The sequence below is a fragment of the Mytilus trossulus genome, chromosome 5 (genome assembly GCF_036588685.1).
Source record: "Mytilus trossulus isolate FHL-02 chromosome 5, PNRI_Mtr1.1.1.hap1, whole genome shotgun sequence".
NCBI lineage: Eukaryota > Metazoa > Mollusca > Bivalvia > Mytilida > Mytilidae > Mytilus > Mytilus trossulus.
Window position 1 is genome coordinate 47475061 of NC_086377.1, and position 18722 is coordinate 47493782.

The window sequence follows — 18722 nt, forward strand, 5'->3', positions numbered from 1 at the left end:
CATTTTACACTATTAACCAGAACAATGGTGCCAACATGTCATAATTTAAATTTGATACGGAACAGATGACTGACAGGATAACAGAAGTTAAGTCATCTGAACAACATGAGGTGGAATTAAAATGTATATTGGAATTGTTAAAAGAGAGGAAAGACCATTATATATGTCAAATCAATGGTTAACAATCACCGATTTCAGCCGGAAAATTAGCGGTGGTTACCTGAGCGTTTTTTTATCAGTTAGACGCTTGTAACTAATGTAAATGTATGGCGGTCTCTAACGTTCTGACGTAAAACAAGATGCCAACAAGATGTTGTGTCCCAGGATGTTCTGTGAGTGGTGGTCACAAATTCCCTTCAAATCCTGAGCTGTGTCTTAAGTGGAGGGTTGCCCTAAAAAGATCCGACCCCACCAAAGGTCTATGGAAACCGGGAAAGCACGACATTGTTTGTCATCAACATTTTACAGTAAATGATTACAAGGAGACATTATTAGGTAAATTTTGTATGATCTACAGGTAGTTTATTTGCATTCTATTACTCTTAAAATTATCGGCATGCATTATAATGTCAGTAGTTGGATTTTTAGTGACCAGAAAGTGTTTTTAGGGGGTGGAAGGTATAAATTTTTTATTTTTTTTTTAAGTAGCTTTGTATTGATATCAAAAGTTACATCAACTGTTCAAGCCTGTGTTTTACCTTTTCTATCACTATAATGTGTAATTTTTTTTATGAATAGTATTTCTTAACACCTGTAAATTCATGTTCAAAGATCATGTATTGGGCACAATCATTATCACAGCTGACTGACATATTGTTTCTGAAAAAAAATATTGTTTTAGCATGAATTTTTGTGTTTTAAAGTTCGTGTTGCTTTGTGGTTTTGTTTTCCTTTTTTAGGAAGACTGCAAGTAAAGAGAATGTGAGTACAGCATTATTTAATGATAGAATAATATCCTTATCTTTTTAATAATAATATGATCATACATGTACTGTAACAATCAATGGAAAATTGGGATTAAAATAATTTCAGATAAATAAAAAATAAATTAACTGTCAACTCCATAAATTGATGTTAATGAGAGTTACAAATGTATGTAAAAAATGTCAGTGGCTCATAATTTAAAATGAGCTGTTTGTTATCAATGAGTTGTTTTATTACATGAAAGTATCCACTTCAGGTTTCATAAGGCACAAATTGAAATGATTTAAACCTAAGAAATTGCCAACCAACTCTACATTGAATACATAAATTATAAAAATAAGCAATTATGCATGATAGTCAAATTACAGCTTCAGCTTTGAGCCTTGACTCACACAACAAAGTTACTTAATTTGTAAATACATGTACCACCAATTATAGGTCACACCTGCAACATGGAGACTTGGTTTTTGCCATAGATAAACTTACTCAATGTCAGAGTGTGATTGGATGTGGAGCAAAGATTTCTTGTTTAACCCAATTAAATAAAATCTTAATAAGTCTTATTATTTATAAATGTATGTAAAGTAATACATGTATAGTGCTATCCCCACTGCAATATAAACAAAAATAATGCAGAATACATGTACAATGTACATGTAGATGGTAGTTATATTGCCAAAATAAAAAAAAAATGGTTTCCAAGCACAAGTGTGCAATATTTTTAAAATCAGTTTCATGCTTTGTTTCCAGGTGATCGAAGTAGACTAAAGGTAGATGCAGTACCATCAGTGTTTAGCTTTCGTCCCAAAATAAATATTGTAAGCCCTAGAGCTTTAAGAATGCAATCTAGAAAAGCCATGAGTGTGGACACAGCTCTTAACCAAGGAGTACAACAAGAGGTTGAAATTGAGTCAACATCAAATAGTACTGATATTTCCTTACCTTCAGAGCCTGACGTACATGTACCCAAGGACATGCAGATCCAATGCGAGTTACTTGGTCGGTATTCGATTGAGAGGTTTATGGACAATCCAAAGGCAGTTTCATTTTATACAGGTTTTAAATCTTATGAACATTTTATGTTCTTATTCCATGCACTAGGTCCTGCTGCATATGAGCTCAAATACAAATGTTCAACCCTTCATCCATCGGATCAGCTTTTTATAACATTGATTAAACTTAGATGTGCCAAAGAAGATGTAGAGTTATCCTTGCTATTTGATTTATCTGTTTCAACCATTGCTAGGATTTTTAATACCTGGATTAACTTCCTTTATTTTCAATTGAATGAATTAAATATTTGGCCATCAAGAGACATTGTTGATAAGCATATGCCAGTAGATTTTCATAGAAAATTTCCAAGGACGAGAGTTATTCTTGATGCTACCGAGATTCCTATCCAGAAATCTCAAGACGTTAACATTCAGAGTGTGACTTGGTCATCCTACAAGCACAAAAATACTGTGAAAACTATGGTCGGGTGTACCCCAAGAGGTGCTATATCCTATATTTCAGACTGCTATGGGGGATCTACCAGTGACAGGCAGATTATTGAAGACTCAAGTCTTTTAGATAATACCAGGTTTGAATCTGGGGATAGTATAATGGCGGATCGAGGCATAATGGTTCAAGACCTCTTTGCAAACAACGATGTGTATGTTAATACGCCTACAATGCTGAAAGGAAAATCACAACTAGAGCCAGAAGAAATTGTGAGGGATAGACGTGTTGCATCCAAGCGTATCCATATAGAACGTGTTATAGGATTAGCCAAACGTTTTAAAATTCTTAAGTCCGAACTTCCAAACACCAAACTGTCATTAAATAACAGAATTGTATTTGTTTGTTTTGCATTGACAAATTTCAAAAATGCAATTGTTGATAAATTTGCCTAGATTTTCAAAGGGTCCCATTTTTATATTTATATTGTAATTTAACCAAAGATAGTAAAATTGGCCATATTTTCATAGTTCTAAAGTATACTCCTGAGATGTATCCACTAATTACAAAAAATGTAATTATACTTTTTAACTAATTTTGGCGTGTGATAAATACATGTATGACATTTTCGGTACCTAATGCTCTTATTTCTTTGAGTATGTTTAATTATTTTTTTATCAAGTTCAGCATTATTGGAGGAAAAGAGGGGGGATGTCATGAATTGAGAATTATCCATAAAAAGAGGGGGGGGGGCTTCAATTGATTATAAATCAGAAGGGAGATAACAAATTAAAAAATATAAAGTCTCAATAATTTTATTAATTTTTTTATAGTATTGAGGCAATATATGGCCTAAAGTGTTTGGAGTAAAACAATTCCAACTTTGGCAGCAGACAACCAACACAGTAGTCATGATTAATTCCAATTTTCTCAACAAAGAGGTCTTTGAATGTGTACACAATAAAATAACAATGTTCTCTATTTGATAAAAATAGTTGACCCTGAATTTGGTCATAATAGTTTGATGATTTTTTTAATGTTATATTGTTATCTTTGTCATATTCCAAGAAAGAAAAATTAACACCTGGAACAATGCTCTCATCTCGTCCTGTATATGGACACTTCACCTCCACAACACAATCATCTCCAATTAAAGCGTCCGGGGAAGCTCCAAGAAATGGTTTGTCAGCAGATATAAACAGTCCACATGGTTGACATTTCATTTGAAACTTTTTTTCAAACTGTGTTATTGCCTTCTGCTCATACATTTTACCATGCAATACAGACTTCACCTTTAAGAACTTTTGGGAACACAATGATTCACATAATTTTTGTATATTTCTCCTTGTGGTAATTTTTGAAATTTCTCCAAATCTAGATGCTGTAATCCTCCACTGTCTTAAATAAAACCATTTCTTATTGCTGGATTGTCCTCTTGACTCCTTTTCAGCCAATTTTGCCTGTTGTTCTGTAACCTAAAATAGTAGTGAAATCAGTATAAAATCTTGACGTTAAGAAATTTCCAGCCTGTAAATGAAGAAAGCAGTTTTTTTTAATTTTTATATAGTTAAAAGATCTTAAAAGATTTCTAATATAGTTTATAAGATATATCTCATATAGTTTATAAGATATATCTCATATAGTTCATAAGATATCTCATAAAAATAATATATGAGATATATCTTATAAACTATATTAAGATATTATAAACTACATAAGATATCCTATAAACTATGTAATATATCTTTAATATACACTATATAAGATATATTAGACATTATATAAGATATCTTATAAACTATGTATATGATATCTCATATAGTTTATAAGATATATATATATATATATATATAAAAGACATGTAAGATAAGATTTATAAGATAACATAATTGATTATTTTTTATATATAAAGATATTTTATATAGTTTATAGGATATTTCATGAATTCAAGCAATCCTTTTTATTTTATTCAGAAATAGAAACATTTATCCAATCATAAGATGTTTTTTTTTTATTGAAATACAAGTATTTTGGACCTAGGTACTGAATACACAGTCAATCATGTTTATAAAAGTGACTATTCTGTTTTGAAAATTAAGTGAATAAAAACTGAATTATTTAGAGTACAACAATGATCAGTAAATTTTATGGTTAGTGGTACCCTATATGCTATATGAAAGCTGAATATTTCTTATTTAGTGCTTATGAATTGTTAAACTTTAGCGTAAAAATATTTAAGGGTTTTTATACATTAATATTTATTGTACATGACCAGATATTTTGGAGTTTCCTTGTATTGGCAATGATTTACATATAAATTGATGAATCTTTCATCTTACCAGTAAAGCTCTATCGACCCAATATTCAGCAAATGGTAATGGCAGGTAGGCATGATCAAGCTGGGCAGTCTGAAATACAAATTCAAAACTATATTAAAGAAGCCATGTGCATATAAAATCAAACTACAATGCACATGATTTGAATTATTTTTTAAACATGGAGTTATCTACCTTTGACTAACAAAATTTATATCGATATACTACATACATTGTATTACAGTGAATTTGACAATATGAAAACTCAAGGCTACTTGCTTTCTTTACTTGATATATAGTTTTTTGGATTATTTAATACCAGTTACTTAAATTTACAAGAACAGTGTCATGTTTAAAAATAGAAAGGCAAGGTAATTTTTCCAAAAATCAAGAACATGCAAACTTTTTGTCTTTATCATGTGTATGATTCAAATAGGTTTATTAATATATATGACTATGTGAGTGTATAAGTTGTTAATGTTGTTTATTGTTAATTTTATTCTTTGTATTACCTTAAATTTGTTAATTCTATTTAAAATTAAAATATTTTTCAAGTTTTTCTTGTTAACCTTAACTTCCATTGTACCTGTATATCAGCTGCAGGAAAAATATATCTCAGTGTAAGGTCTTGAGAAGATTGAGAGCAGAAGTTAATCATGGTGTTTCTGACATGGTCTGTAAACCCTTCCATATTTCTGTATTTCTGTGGTCTTGGGTCTTCTAATATTTCAGTTGGTTTTCTTTTAGCCAATTTTTCAATTTTCACTGGAGCACCTAAAATATTAAATAATTAAAAATGAACGAAAACAAGAGACAAAAACTCTAGTCAGAGGCATGGCGGAGATATTTTTTTCTGAACCTTGACATGTTTCCATATATATGTTTAACTTTTTAGAACAATAATGACATAAAACTTCTTGTACTGTTGATTTACGGTGGGACATAAGATATAAAGAAATGAAACTTGTTTATTCTCTCAATTCTTTGGTTGAAATAAATGGCTTTTACAGGACAGTCAGTTAAAAGAAGTTACCATTGTAATATGTCTTTGGTTGTTGAAAAGTTTGTAGACCTTCTGTACATGACTTCTGTATTGAAATTTCTCCAGTATTAGAAAAAACATCAGCCATTAACAGCACTGCAGCTACATGCTTGCAGGTGGCGTTGGGACCCTTTCCTGCTGGACATTCACACTTAGAATTAACTGGGCTGCCAGATTTGTCAAGTTTGATGTGATAGTTGTAAGTTACCTGCAAATAAAAAAAATAAGTGAAGCTTAATTTTAAAAACAAATCAGATGATTTTATTTGAGCATATATTGGTTTGGCAGAGCATTCACTCAATAAAAATAAACTGAAAGAGATATAATAATGGTTATTGAAAAAGTATTACAGAGTATAATCATGAAAATTGGAAAACATGAAGCAAAAATCAATAACACTTATTTCATCTTAGACATGGTTTGAGTTAAGCCTTTTTCATCTGATTTTTATGGTTCGTTCTTATGTTGTACTGTTATACCACTGTTTCAGGTTAGGGGAGGGATCGGATCCTGCCAAAATTTTTAACCTAACCACATTTTTTATGTATATGCCTGACCCAAGTCTGTAATTCAGTGGTTGTCGTTTGTTTTTCAATCATTTTTTTATATAAACAAGGCTGCCAGTTTTCTCATTTGAATTGTTTCACATTGTCTTATGGGATACTTTTATAGCTGACTATGCAGTATGGGCTTTGCTCATTGTTGAAGGATGTACGGTGACCTATAGTTGTTTATGTCTGTGTAATTTTGGTCTTTTGTGGATAGTTGTCTCATTGGAAATCATACCACATCTTCTTTTTTTTGTATTATTTTCTCAAATAGAATATTCCACATTTAAGTTATAACACACGTTATATAAATGTTATAAGGATGGGACAAAACTGTTAATGATGCAAACCTGTTTTTTCATGGCTGCCCCAACAATACCACTTAGGAAAATACCATCAACAAGGATAAGTACAGAACAAGCTAAGATTTTTTTCGCTTGTAGTAAATCTCTGCCTTTCTCCAATGCCTTTATGTCGCCATTCACCTGCTTATCACCTGTAAAAATAACAACATATATAAATAATATATAAATGATTTTAGGATTTTTAAATGAACATTTACTGGTGACAATTACAGAATTGTTTTAATATGGACGCCACTTTATTTTCAAAATGGTATTTTATATAGTTCGACTAAATCAAAATCTATCATTATGTACCTTGTTTAAACACTTTTAAAATTTATTTACATTATGAGACATGATTGGCAAATGCAATATGTTTGTTTGGTAACTTTCACTTTAAAATACTTTACCACCATGGAGATACTAACCTGCTAATCTAAATAAAAAATAGCCATCAATTTGCTCTCTGGTTACTTTAGAAAATACCAATCTGTGATCTGCTATAAGCTGCTTATATCCATGTTTTGGCCATTCTATGTCTGTAGCTTCTGGAATTTCTATGAGGGGTGGTTTGAAGTTGTGATTTCTGTCATATGCAACCAGTCTATAAGCATAATTATTAGTGTGTGAATTCAAAATTAAAACAATTTATTTCTATGTAATAATTAGGACATTTAAAAGGATTTTTTTTTATTTGGTTAAACTTTTGTTGCGAAGAATTTTAAAATATTTTATTATATTGATACTGTATCATACAGTATAAAAACAAGGATTTTTTTTGCATGTTATTGTTTTGTTTATAAGTTTCACAGGCCCTTGATTCTTTCACTTTCTATCCATGTTATTTAATAATATAAGAACATGGAAAGTAGACCTTCCAACTAATAGAAATAAGTGCATGTGATAAGATTGTTCTATATTTCAACTTAATCAAATTGTTAAAAAAAGTACCCCTTTTAAGACCAAAAAAAAAAGAAAAACGATTGACAAAATATCAATTCCAATTAAACAAAATTATACTTCAGACATTTCCGCTTCTTTTGGTGCCAAGTTCATCAAAATCTAACATGGAATACCAAAAAAATATACTTTATATGAAATGTATACAACAACTAAAAATTGACTATTACGTTTGTAAGTTATGACGTTTTTTCCACATACTCACTGTACTTAGGCAGACTTTAAAGTCGTTAGTATCCCATAAAATATTGTGCATTTGACATGATTTAAGTCATCATATACCTATCAATCAGATCTGCCTTTCTGCCTGTGATTACTGCACCCTTAATACTCAGTTCTGCCTTCAATTTCGGGACGGTCCACAGACGGTATTTTGCCGCCGCCATAGTTTACATTAGATACAAGCGTCTCATTGAAAATAAAACGCACGCGTAACCACCGCTAACGTTTATGCGGATCCGACTTGTAAAATTACGTGATTGTTAACCATTGTGAAACATTATATAAAATGGTGAATTTAGAGCTGAAATCTTTCGTAACTACACCAACAGTTTTTCCTGTTGAATCAAGCAAAATCTTAGTAACATTGGTAACAATTTCATTTACACTAGTTTAGGTAGGGAAAACAGTCCGCACACCTAGAACTACAACTATTTCACTAGCCAGCAAAATGACACCCAAAACAAGTCTAATGATGGGTGTGACACAAACTACAAATTCATCAGTTGCTGCACAAACCAGTTTGACAGTTACTGTCTCTGTTATTATAAAATTTATGAGCATAAAAAACAATATGATAGTAATGATTACCTCTATTTGTTTATATGAACTGATTTCTTAATAGAATACCAATAAGAGAATATTGTAAATGTTATATTTCCATTGAACATTTAGTTTTAAAGAAATAATGTGGAGAAAAAAAGTAACCATTCAAAATTCAAAGAAATTATATCAATCTAACAATTGAAAACTGTAACTATATCTCTGAATTTAATATAAAAAATAAAATTTGGCATAACAAAAGACTAGAATGGTATTCCTTGACCTTCACTAAAAATCATGGTAATAGAGCATGTGGACTGCAAACAAACTTTGAATCTCCACTGTTTATATATCTAATACAAAATGAAAGAAGTACACTTGTTTGAAGTTCAGTTGCTTGCTCCAATTCACTCTTTCGGCTAAAGAATGTATGTAATAAGTTTGTTTCGCCTGTATTAACTGCTTTCCTTTAACTGCCTGCGAGTTTCATTTCAATTCCCAATTTTCGCTTTAAACCTTTTTGAATGTTCTCAGAGGTTCCCTTTTTGCTTGCTTTTTTACTTGTAGAAGGCCCAAACCTTTCTTCAAACTTGTTTTAAAGACTTTGTATATTTTCATTATTTTTTTTATAAAGGAGCATATAAGGGATCAATAATCACTGAACGCAGCGTCCACAACCAAATAATAGAGCGGTTGTGGCGCGACTTATTCCAGTCATGCACAAACGTCTTTTACCAACTATTTTATTTCTTGGAAAAACACCATATCCTTGTCGAAACAAGCGAGCTACATTGATGGTGCCTACATTATGTGTTCGTACCGCGAATCCGGGCAGCACTCCGAGTATTCAAAGAAGGTTGGAATAACCATAGTTTAACATCAGCAGGAGGAAAATCCCCAAAGCAGTTATTCGTAATGGGAGTATTAAGGCAAGCGTGGGATTGATGACCTTTTCCACTATGATGAAGAGATCACGGACATTGATATAGAAAACTATGGAATTGACTGGGCAGGCCCTATGCCTTAAATTAGAAATGATACGGTTTCGATCCCAATGATTAGTTGCCCAATCAATGATGCAAACTTTGCACAGTTGAGACGGGAAATCAATCCTTTGAAAGAACCAAACGGACTTGGTAAAGATATATTTTTGCGTACACTTGCGTTTTGTTCAGTTAGATTGTTAAATCAAATACAGTTTTGTTTTCCTTTATCATTTTTATGATGTTGAAGTATATTGAAGATCGTGAAATATCATTTTAAAGTTGTGAAAATGTCTTATTTGTGAAAAATCTCCTATTGCTAAATAATGCATAGTATCGGTTCTTTCTATATCAAAACTTGAGTGGTTTTTAATTCCAGTTTCAAATTTTTACTTGTACAAAGTTCAACCAGGTTAATTTTTCCCTTAAATTTCAAATTTTCAAAACAAGAAGTAAATAGGACTTTCACTTAATTTTAAAATGGATGACCTTTTTTCATATTTAAAATATTTGAAGTTCTGTGGTATGATCTACATTATTACGATGCCATCATTTAAAACTAGTCCGACACACGTCATCGACTGTTTATTGTTGAGTTATTCTGTAACACCTCTAATTCGTGCCCGGACAGAAAGTAGAAAATAGTACATATTTAAGGTGGTAAATTGCACTTGCACTCAAATTAATTTGGATCGTTTAATATTACTAATATGTTGACTAAGTATTTCTTTGGACCCTTTCACAAAAATATAAACACTTCAAAAATGTTAACCAACCGTTATGTCAGAAAAAATATACTGGTTATATAGCAGTTTTACAAACACCAATTTTGATCATTGAGAAGGTTAATATTCCCTTTTCAACAAAACGTAATTATAACGTTTAGCTGACTTACAGAATTATCTCCTAGTAGTGTTAGGTACCACCTTAACACTAAATAGTAGTTCAGTGTTACTTTCAGAATATGTAGAATATTTAGGCATTGTTGTATCAAATGAAAGCTTAACTGACTGGTACTGATTGTAAATAACTCTTTTAATTTGTAAATTTTAATATTGAAAAACAAAAAACCTACACCAAAGAGGGTTCATTTTGCCTGTTCGTCAAATCTGAAGTACCTGTTTTTGTACATCAGATGACACCCAAAGGGTGACTGGGGTATAGCAATATGGTCACACCTTCTCCCGACCGGCAGTAAAACGCTTGCCGAAGTGGGGCGTCCGTTTCGCTGTGTGGGATGTATTAAGTTCGCAGTCAAGTCCGGTCAGAAGGGGGACGTTAAATCCGATGCCTCGTGTAAAGAGAGTCCCACGCTCTTTGCACGTTAAGAACCCTTGCAACAACTATGTGAGGGGTCAGTAGGTGGATTGTTGCAAGGCAAAATTTCTGTCCCTATCCAATATACCCTCATTTTCCAGTGGCAGTCCAAATTTCCCCGACCATCATCCTAGATGGCCTTTATTACAACAACCTACCTATTGTATTTATTGTAACTTGTTCTCGTCCTGAATATGCATGAAACATATTTGCCACTGGACGTTAAGCAACCAACAATCAATCAGTATATATACGTAGTTGACTACGTATCGACGACAAACAATATTCCTACGACTTTTGCAATTTGGGAAATCTTAACAACATGTCTATAGAGATTTGCGGCGATTAAATATTTCATTTCAAATATATTAGAAATAAAATGACCCCCAACCCCTTATCATGTTTTTAAAGTAAAATATATTGACCCCGTCTTATCTTTCCAAAATGAAATTGACCTCCTTTTTTATTTCTATGCCAAAAAATGATCTCCCTGATGGACTTCAAATAACTTTGACCCAACCTTTTGCAGATGAGAAGCCACCTATTTTTGCTAAAGGGGGGGGGGGGGGCTACTGACCATCATTTTGGGTATAACTATGCCGATAATAATACCCTGTTCTTACCAGAAAATATTAAAAAACATACCCTGTTCTAGACACACTCAGAAAATTTATTCCCAGATTAGGACAATTTAGACTGTTATTTTAAATAAGCGATCCTGTTCTAGACCGCCATGTTGAAAAAGTGACCCTGTTCTAACAGCAGGGCATGAAAGGGGGACCTGTTTTGTGGCACACACATACCACTTAAAATATAGGAAGTAGCCTAATGTTAATATCATGTTAAAACTATAGATACCAAATCAGTATAACAGTAGTCCGGCATGACAAAAAAAAAGTGCAGAAAATTGATTAATTGTGTGACATTTCTAAGGATCATTAAACTCAAAATTTAAACTAGATCTGTAACTTGTAATGGTAAAACTATTATAAACAAAAAATCAAATCAAAATCTGTAAGTATGACCAAAAAAAAAAGTGGAACATTTATTTATTGCATGAATTTTCCAAGTCCAAAAGAACCATAACTCATAAAATTATCATACCGGAACACAATTCGCACTTGGTCAATGTTTAACTACATGCCATATTTCAATTCAATAATTAAAAAACTAAATGTGGAAAACTAATTATTGACTGAATTTTTCCAAGTCCAAGGACAATAACTCTGTAAAAAATCATCAGACCAGAACAAAATTCAAACCTGATCTATAACTTTAGTATCAAGAGCCATAACTCATCAGACCATTACATAATTAGAACTTGATCTGTAACTTGTCGTCATGGTTATACTTAAAAATTAAATGGCCTGTGCCTTAGGCCAAAATTGAAAAACTATTTGAAAGGATGACACATTTTTTTTGGTTATACAAAATCCCTGTAATAGCATTAAAAAGTACATATACAACCCACTACAATAATATCAGTTGGTGACACTTTTTAATTGGACCAACGAAAGTATTTCAGTGCACAAACGAAACTGCCATCTACTTATCAACTTTATATAATAAATCACTGACAATAACCTCATACAATATATTTAAGAATATGTGGTATGAGTGCTAATGAGAAGATACAAAAATATGGCGGATTGAACATGACGGTATGAGTGAAGGTCTACTCATATTGATCAATATGGATGTGTTTGTGGTTATATTCCAACTCATTATTTTGTGATTTGAACCAGATATGAACATTTGTGACATTTGTGACATTACGAGATCTAAATGGGGAAAAGGAGGAACAGTAATAACAACAAGACAGGTTTGACCCCACCAAACAAAACACAAATCAATGTGGCGTCACCCTGTCATCAACAACAACAAAGTTTCTCTAATGTACCGAGTCAAGCTCACGACACGTTATATAATAGTACACCAATGAACTCTCACACAACGCCAATATCGGGAACATTTCAACAAAATTATCACAATCCTACGAATCATATGAACCAGACCTTTGAATGCCCGAACCCACAGATACAACAGTCATCTCGTTTTTCTCCTAATGCTGATCCAACTTCTTACCCCGGCTATCAACCTCCACCATTACCTTCATTCCCATCATCACAAACTGATGGGGTTCGTTCAAATATAACCATGGAAATGTTGTTCTCAACAATTAACATAATGAACCAAAGATTAGAACGAATAGAATTTGAAGTGGGTGATAAACTCTTTAAACTGGAAAAAAAACTTGATGAAAGATTCAACAACATTGATACGAAAATTTCAAACTTACACAAAGAAATCGACTCTGTAAAGAAAACTCAAAATGAACATGCACAAATTTTGGAAAATGAAGAAAAGCACCATTTTGAAATTGCCGACAGAATGAATTTGGTAGAAAATTACACCCGAGACATTGATACAGAAAAAAATCAACTGAAAGAGGAGTATTTAAAACTACAAAGTCACTCGATGAAATACAACCTTATATTCGGCGGTATAGTACAAACTGATGAGGAGGAAAATACTGAAACTGTACTCAAAAACTTTATTAAAACAGAACTTGATATTCCTGAAGCGGATGAAATAGATTTCCAAAACGTCCATAGATTACGACCACGACGGGACGGAAAACCGCGTAATATTATTGCTCGATTTACTCACTATAAAGACCATGAAAGAGTGAAAAAAGTCGTTCCGCAGAAACTTAAACTAAAACCAAAATTTACAGTTAACAAGCAATATCCCACTGAGATTAGCAACCGTCGTCAAAAACTGTTACCAAAGCTAAAGGAACTCCATAGGCGTAATATCCGGGCATCATTAGTTTATGATCAGATTTTTGTAGACGGTCAACCGTTTGAACCAGCCCGTGAAGAGCCTCTCAACCCAATACACAGTAATCAGACGGGACACTGTTAGGATAACGCATCAGACAGTCGTAGATCGTTAAATAACAATGTGAATAAACTCAATATCGCTTACCTTAATGTTTGTGGTTTAAAATCAAAATTGTTGAACCCTGACTTTGAGAATTTTATTAAAAAACATGATATTCTGGTGTTTGTAGAAACAAAAACTGATGATTATGACGAAATTAAATTACCAAAAGATTATACTCTATTTACTATGAATAGACAAAAATTCAAAAAGAAATCAGGAGGTATTATTATCATTTATAAAAAGAAACTGTCACATATTCTTAAATTTATTAACTCAGAATCTGAGTTCGTTCAGTGAGTAAATTTTACATGGAAATTTTGATACGGGTAAAGATATCTTACTTGGGTGTGTTTATATACCTCCAGAATTCTCTAGATATTCATCTGATGAATCTTTTTCAGAGATTGAAGATGAACTTATTCGATTTTCAAATACTTCAAAAGAAGTAGCACTGATTGGTGATTTTAATTCTAGAACCTCTATTGATAGTGATCATGTTATACCTGATGAAAGTTTACTAGAAATTTTACAGGTAGAAGACGATGTTATAAATAAAGATATTTTTTCTTATCTTTTGTTAGAAAGTAAAAATATTCCTCTACAAAGATACAGTTATGATCAAGGTAGAGTGAATAAATATGGTACTCTTCTTTTAGAACTATGTAAAAGATGTGGAATTTTTATATGTAATGGTCGTATTTTCTCAGACAAATTTATAGGTCATACTACATGTAAAGACTCTAGCGTAGTAGATTATTTAATTGTATCTCCTCACATGTTTGATTATATTTCTGAATTTAGAGTAGATGAGTTTAATCCCATGTTTTCAGATGTCCATAACAGTATATTTTTTACATTGTCATTCAATACTGATAGTAACAACACTGATAAGGTAAACACAGAAAAAAATACAGGTAACACAGACACTCACATTAAATGGGACTATAGAAAAGCAGACGAATATTGTCAAGCTTTATCCAGTGACAGTGTCTCAGGTAATTTACAACACATTGATCACGTTTTGAGTAGTATTGACACAAATAATTTTACACCTGAAAATATAAACGGTCTAGTTGATGACCTTGGCAATGTACTGTTAGATACGACAGAAGGAGTTCTAGGCAAGACTAAAAAAAGACCGGTTTATTCATGTATTTGGTTTTCATGTTACATTTGTTATTCTCGTGGTGTTTTGTCTGATGATTGGTCTGTTTCTGTGTGTGTTGCGTTTCGGTGTTGTGTCGTTGTTCTCCTCTTATATTTAATGCGTTTCGCTCGGTTTTGGTTTGTTACCCCGATTTTGTTTTTTGTCCATGGATTTATGAGTTTTGAACAGCGGTATACTACTGTTGCCTTTATTTATCCCGACCGCAAAAATAAACCATGGTTTGATAAAAATTGCCAAGACAAACGTAATGAGTTTCACAAGGCTAGAAACTTATATAGCAGAGCGAAATCAGGTGGTAATAAAAAATGAATAGCAAGGCCAAGGAATACCGCAAGACACTTAACATTAACTATCAGCAGTATAAAGAAAAATGTTCGGATGAACTGAGGGCACTCTCAAAAAATGACTCTAAGGGATTTTGGAAGACACTTAAAAAATATTCTGGCTACAAAAAAGACAACCCCTCTATCAGTATTGATGCATTTCATGAATATTTTAAAAACATGAATGCAAATGACGAAGAAGATCTTGACGGCATCGACATCAATGCGTTGTGTAGTGACCCCATTTATAATGAAATTTTTAATGGAGTCATTACAGAACAAGAGGTTGTGGATGCCGTTAAGAACTTGAAACATGGTAAAGCATCTGGTACTGACAAGATACTGAATGAGTTTTTGAAAAACTCGCCACCATTTTTTATTTGTATTTACACTAAACTATTTAATTTGATATTGGATACAGGTATAATTCCTGAAACTTGGACAGCAGGAATAATTATACCAGTTTTTAAAAATAAGGGTAGTTCAAAGGATCCAGATAACTATAGAGCTATAACATTAATTAGCTGTATAGGGAAATTATTTACTTCCATTATCAATAATCGATTGAATTTTTTTGCAAATGAAATTTCACTTATACATGAAAATCAGGCTGGCTTTAGAAAGGGGTAGACACTGTAGACAATATTTTTGTGCTTCATGCACTCATAGAGCTGTATTTCTCATTTGGAAAAAAACTTTTTTGTACTTTTGTAGACTTTCGGAAAGCATTAGATACTGTATCAAGATCTGGTTTATGGGAAAAACTTCAATTGAGTAATATTAAAGGGAAGTGCTTTAAAGTTATTTTTAATATGTACCAAGGAATCAAATCATGTGTAAAATGTAATGGATGTCAGTCAGATTTTTCCCCTGTTTTAATAGCAGGTGTAAGACAGGGGGAGAATTTATCGCCGTTTTTGTTTTCAATTTTTCTTAATGACTTAGAAGAATACTTTAAGAATCTAGATGAGATTCCACTAGAAACTGTTAAAGAGAAGTTTCAAAGTGAATTGCACCTATTTTTTGAATTATTTGTTATATTATATGCCGATGATACTGTAATTTTATCTGAAACAGAAGAAGGTATGCAGAGATCATTAAATATTTTTCATTCATACTGTGAAAAATGGAAATTAGAAGTCAATTTAAATAAAACAAAGGTGATGATTTTTAGAAAGAGAAAAAGTAAGAAGAAATAGAAATTTTTATTACAAGATAAAGAACTTGAGATTGTCGACAAATTTTCTTATTTAGGTGTTATCTTTAAATATAACGGTACTTTTTTAGATACCAAAAAGAAACTAATTGATCAAGCACATAAATCGATGCATTTTATACAAAGAATTGTTAAAAACGAAAACATTCCTATAGATTTACAACTGAAATTATTTGATTCCATGATAGAACCCATTCTTTTATATGGTTCTGAAGTTTGGGGTTTTGAGAATTTGAAAATTATTGAACAGATGCATTTGAAATTTTGCAAAAGAATTTTAAAAGTTAGAAACACTACACCCAATTTTGTGGTGTATGGAGAATTGGGAAGATTCCCTCTGCAAATTCGAGTTAAATGTAGACTGATTTCGTATTGGTGTAAAGTTGTAAGCAATAGCAGTAAACTCAGTAGTTCTTTGTACAGGCTGATGTTATCATTGAAGAATCATGGCCATTATGTTTTCAAATGGATTGATTCTGTCGAATCAATATTTAACAACACTGGTCTAGGATATATTTTCATGAACCAAATTGGCTTTTGTGAGAAAACTTATCTTGATCGTATATTGAGTGATCAGTTTATTACCTCATGGTTTGGCGATATAGAAAATTCATCCCGGGGACAATTTTATGGGTCATTTAAAAAGGACTTTGGACTAGAAAAATATCTGATCAGACTATCTGAACAGAATAGAGGGTGGATAACTAAATTAAGGACATCGAACCTACGTATTCCAATTGAGACAGGCCGTTGGCAAAATGTACCTAGACCAGAGAGAATGTGTACTTTATGTCATAAATTTATTGGTGATGAATTTCATGTTTTATTTGTATGTCAACATGATTCTATTGTTAATTATAGAAACAAATACTTACCTAAATATTATACTATTAATCCTCAATATATTAAAATGGAAGGATTATTGTCCATATGTAATATGGAGGTCTACCAACGATTGTCTTTTTTTATTAAGAAAATTGCTTGTTTATTCTAAAATATTTACCATTATTATTGTATTTCTATGTGTTTAGATAGTACTGCATGCTCATTTCGTCATTCAATTGTTTATGTATTATACTTTGACCTCATGTTTCACATTTATGTGTCTGAGCGTTATCAATAAATCTTGAAATCTTGAATCTTGAGACAACTCTCCATCCAAGTTTCAATGTATTAGAAGTTAAAAATTATCGATAAAAGTACGGCCTTCAACATGGATCGAACCTTAGCTCACCCGAAATGGTTTGTGAAAATGAAAGTATTAGCATTAACTGATGCCCGAGGTCTTATTTTTTGTATCTTTCTGTTTTCTCAGATTTTCATAACTTCAGCATATGATTATTATGAGTATTAGGAGCATTTTGACTGTCGAACAAAACAAAAAGTTTGTTTTCTATTGTCCCTCTTTTTTCGTCGCAGTTTAAAAGATAATGTGCATAATATATGTTACTAGATGATATAACAACTTATTTCAGTTAATTGCAGACCCTTCCTCATTTTCAAGGCAATGTGTGACTATGGGAAACGAAATAAAAAACATAAAAATATGGCACCAACCATTTCATTATCTGGGGCTTTTTGGAAAATGTATTTTAACTCCTCACTCCTAAAATTTTGAATCAAAACCAAAAAATATACAGATCTTTATATTAATATAACAAAGAAGTATGTAAAGTTTTAAGCAAAAATCATAAATTATTTTTGAGATACGGCCCGACATGTAAAAAAAAACCTCTCCTGTTTTACAAAATACTCAAAAACACAGAATTTGTGGTTGAATCATCACCAAAAAGTATATAGAACTTTGGATACATATAACAAAGAAGTGTGGTTAGTTTTAAGCAATAATCATAAATCGTCTTTGAGATACGGCATTATATGTAAAAAAAAAAAAACACCTCCCCTTTTTTTTTTTTATAAAATACTAATAACTCAAAAATGAAATTTTGAATCGTCACCAAAACGTACACAGATCTTTAAAATATTATAACAAATATTGTAAGATATGAAAAAGTAAGAACTCATAGATTAAATCTTTCATCATGTTCATACACATGTGTATCTTGTGTTCATTGATAAAAATTATAATCTGGTCTGTGTTCATTTCAAATGTCAAATAAAAAATATTATATATGTGTGTGTATTTATACATGATCCATCGCCCTGTAAGATTGATCGTTGACTATTTATTCAGTCATTTAATATTTATACATGTTATATATATGTAAGCCTCAAATCTATGTCCTTATAATATTGCGTCGTAGACGTACCGAATCTATGTCCTTTATTTACTCAAATCTATGACCATTTCTGGCTCCAATCTATGTTTCAAGTTTTTATTAAATCAGGAAAATCAATACAAGTATAATGATGTCTTCCCCCACATTAACAAGATATTACATCACATGAATAAATATATATTATGCATGAC

The 18722-nt window shown here is 31.7% G+C and overlaps 2 protein-coding genes across 2 annotated transcripts; one reads left to right on the forward strand and one right to left on the reverse strand.

Annotated features, from left to right (window-relative positions):
* Positions 1–194: 194 nt before the first annotated feature.
* LOC134718896 (uncharacterized) lies at positions 195–3799 on the forward strand. The gene is made up of 2 exons (XM_063581745.1): positions 195–495; positions 1675–3799. Exons 1-2 carry the CDS (start codon positions 300–302, stop codon positions 2817–2819), a joined length of 1341 nt encoding a protein of 446 aa, XP_063437815.1. The 5' UTR covers positions 195–299; the 3' UTR covers positions 2820–3799.
* LOC134718895 (uncharacterized) lies at positions 3164–8061 on the reverse strand. The gene is made up of 7 exons (XM_063581744.1): positions 7856–8061; positions 7042–7217; positions 6620–6765; positions 5713–5929; positions 5266–5453; positions 4704–4772; positions 3164–3839 (listed from the first exon to the last, which is right to left on the reverse strand). Exons 1-7 carry the CDS (start codon positions 7957–7959, stop codon positions 3192–3194), a joined length of 1548 nt encoding a protein of 515 aa, XP_063437814.1. The 5' UTR covers positions 7960–8061; the 3' UTR covers positions 3164–3191.
* Positions 8062–18722: the final 10661 nt, after the last annotated feature.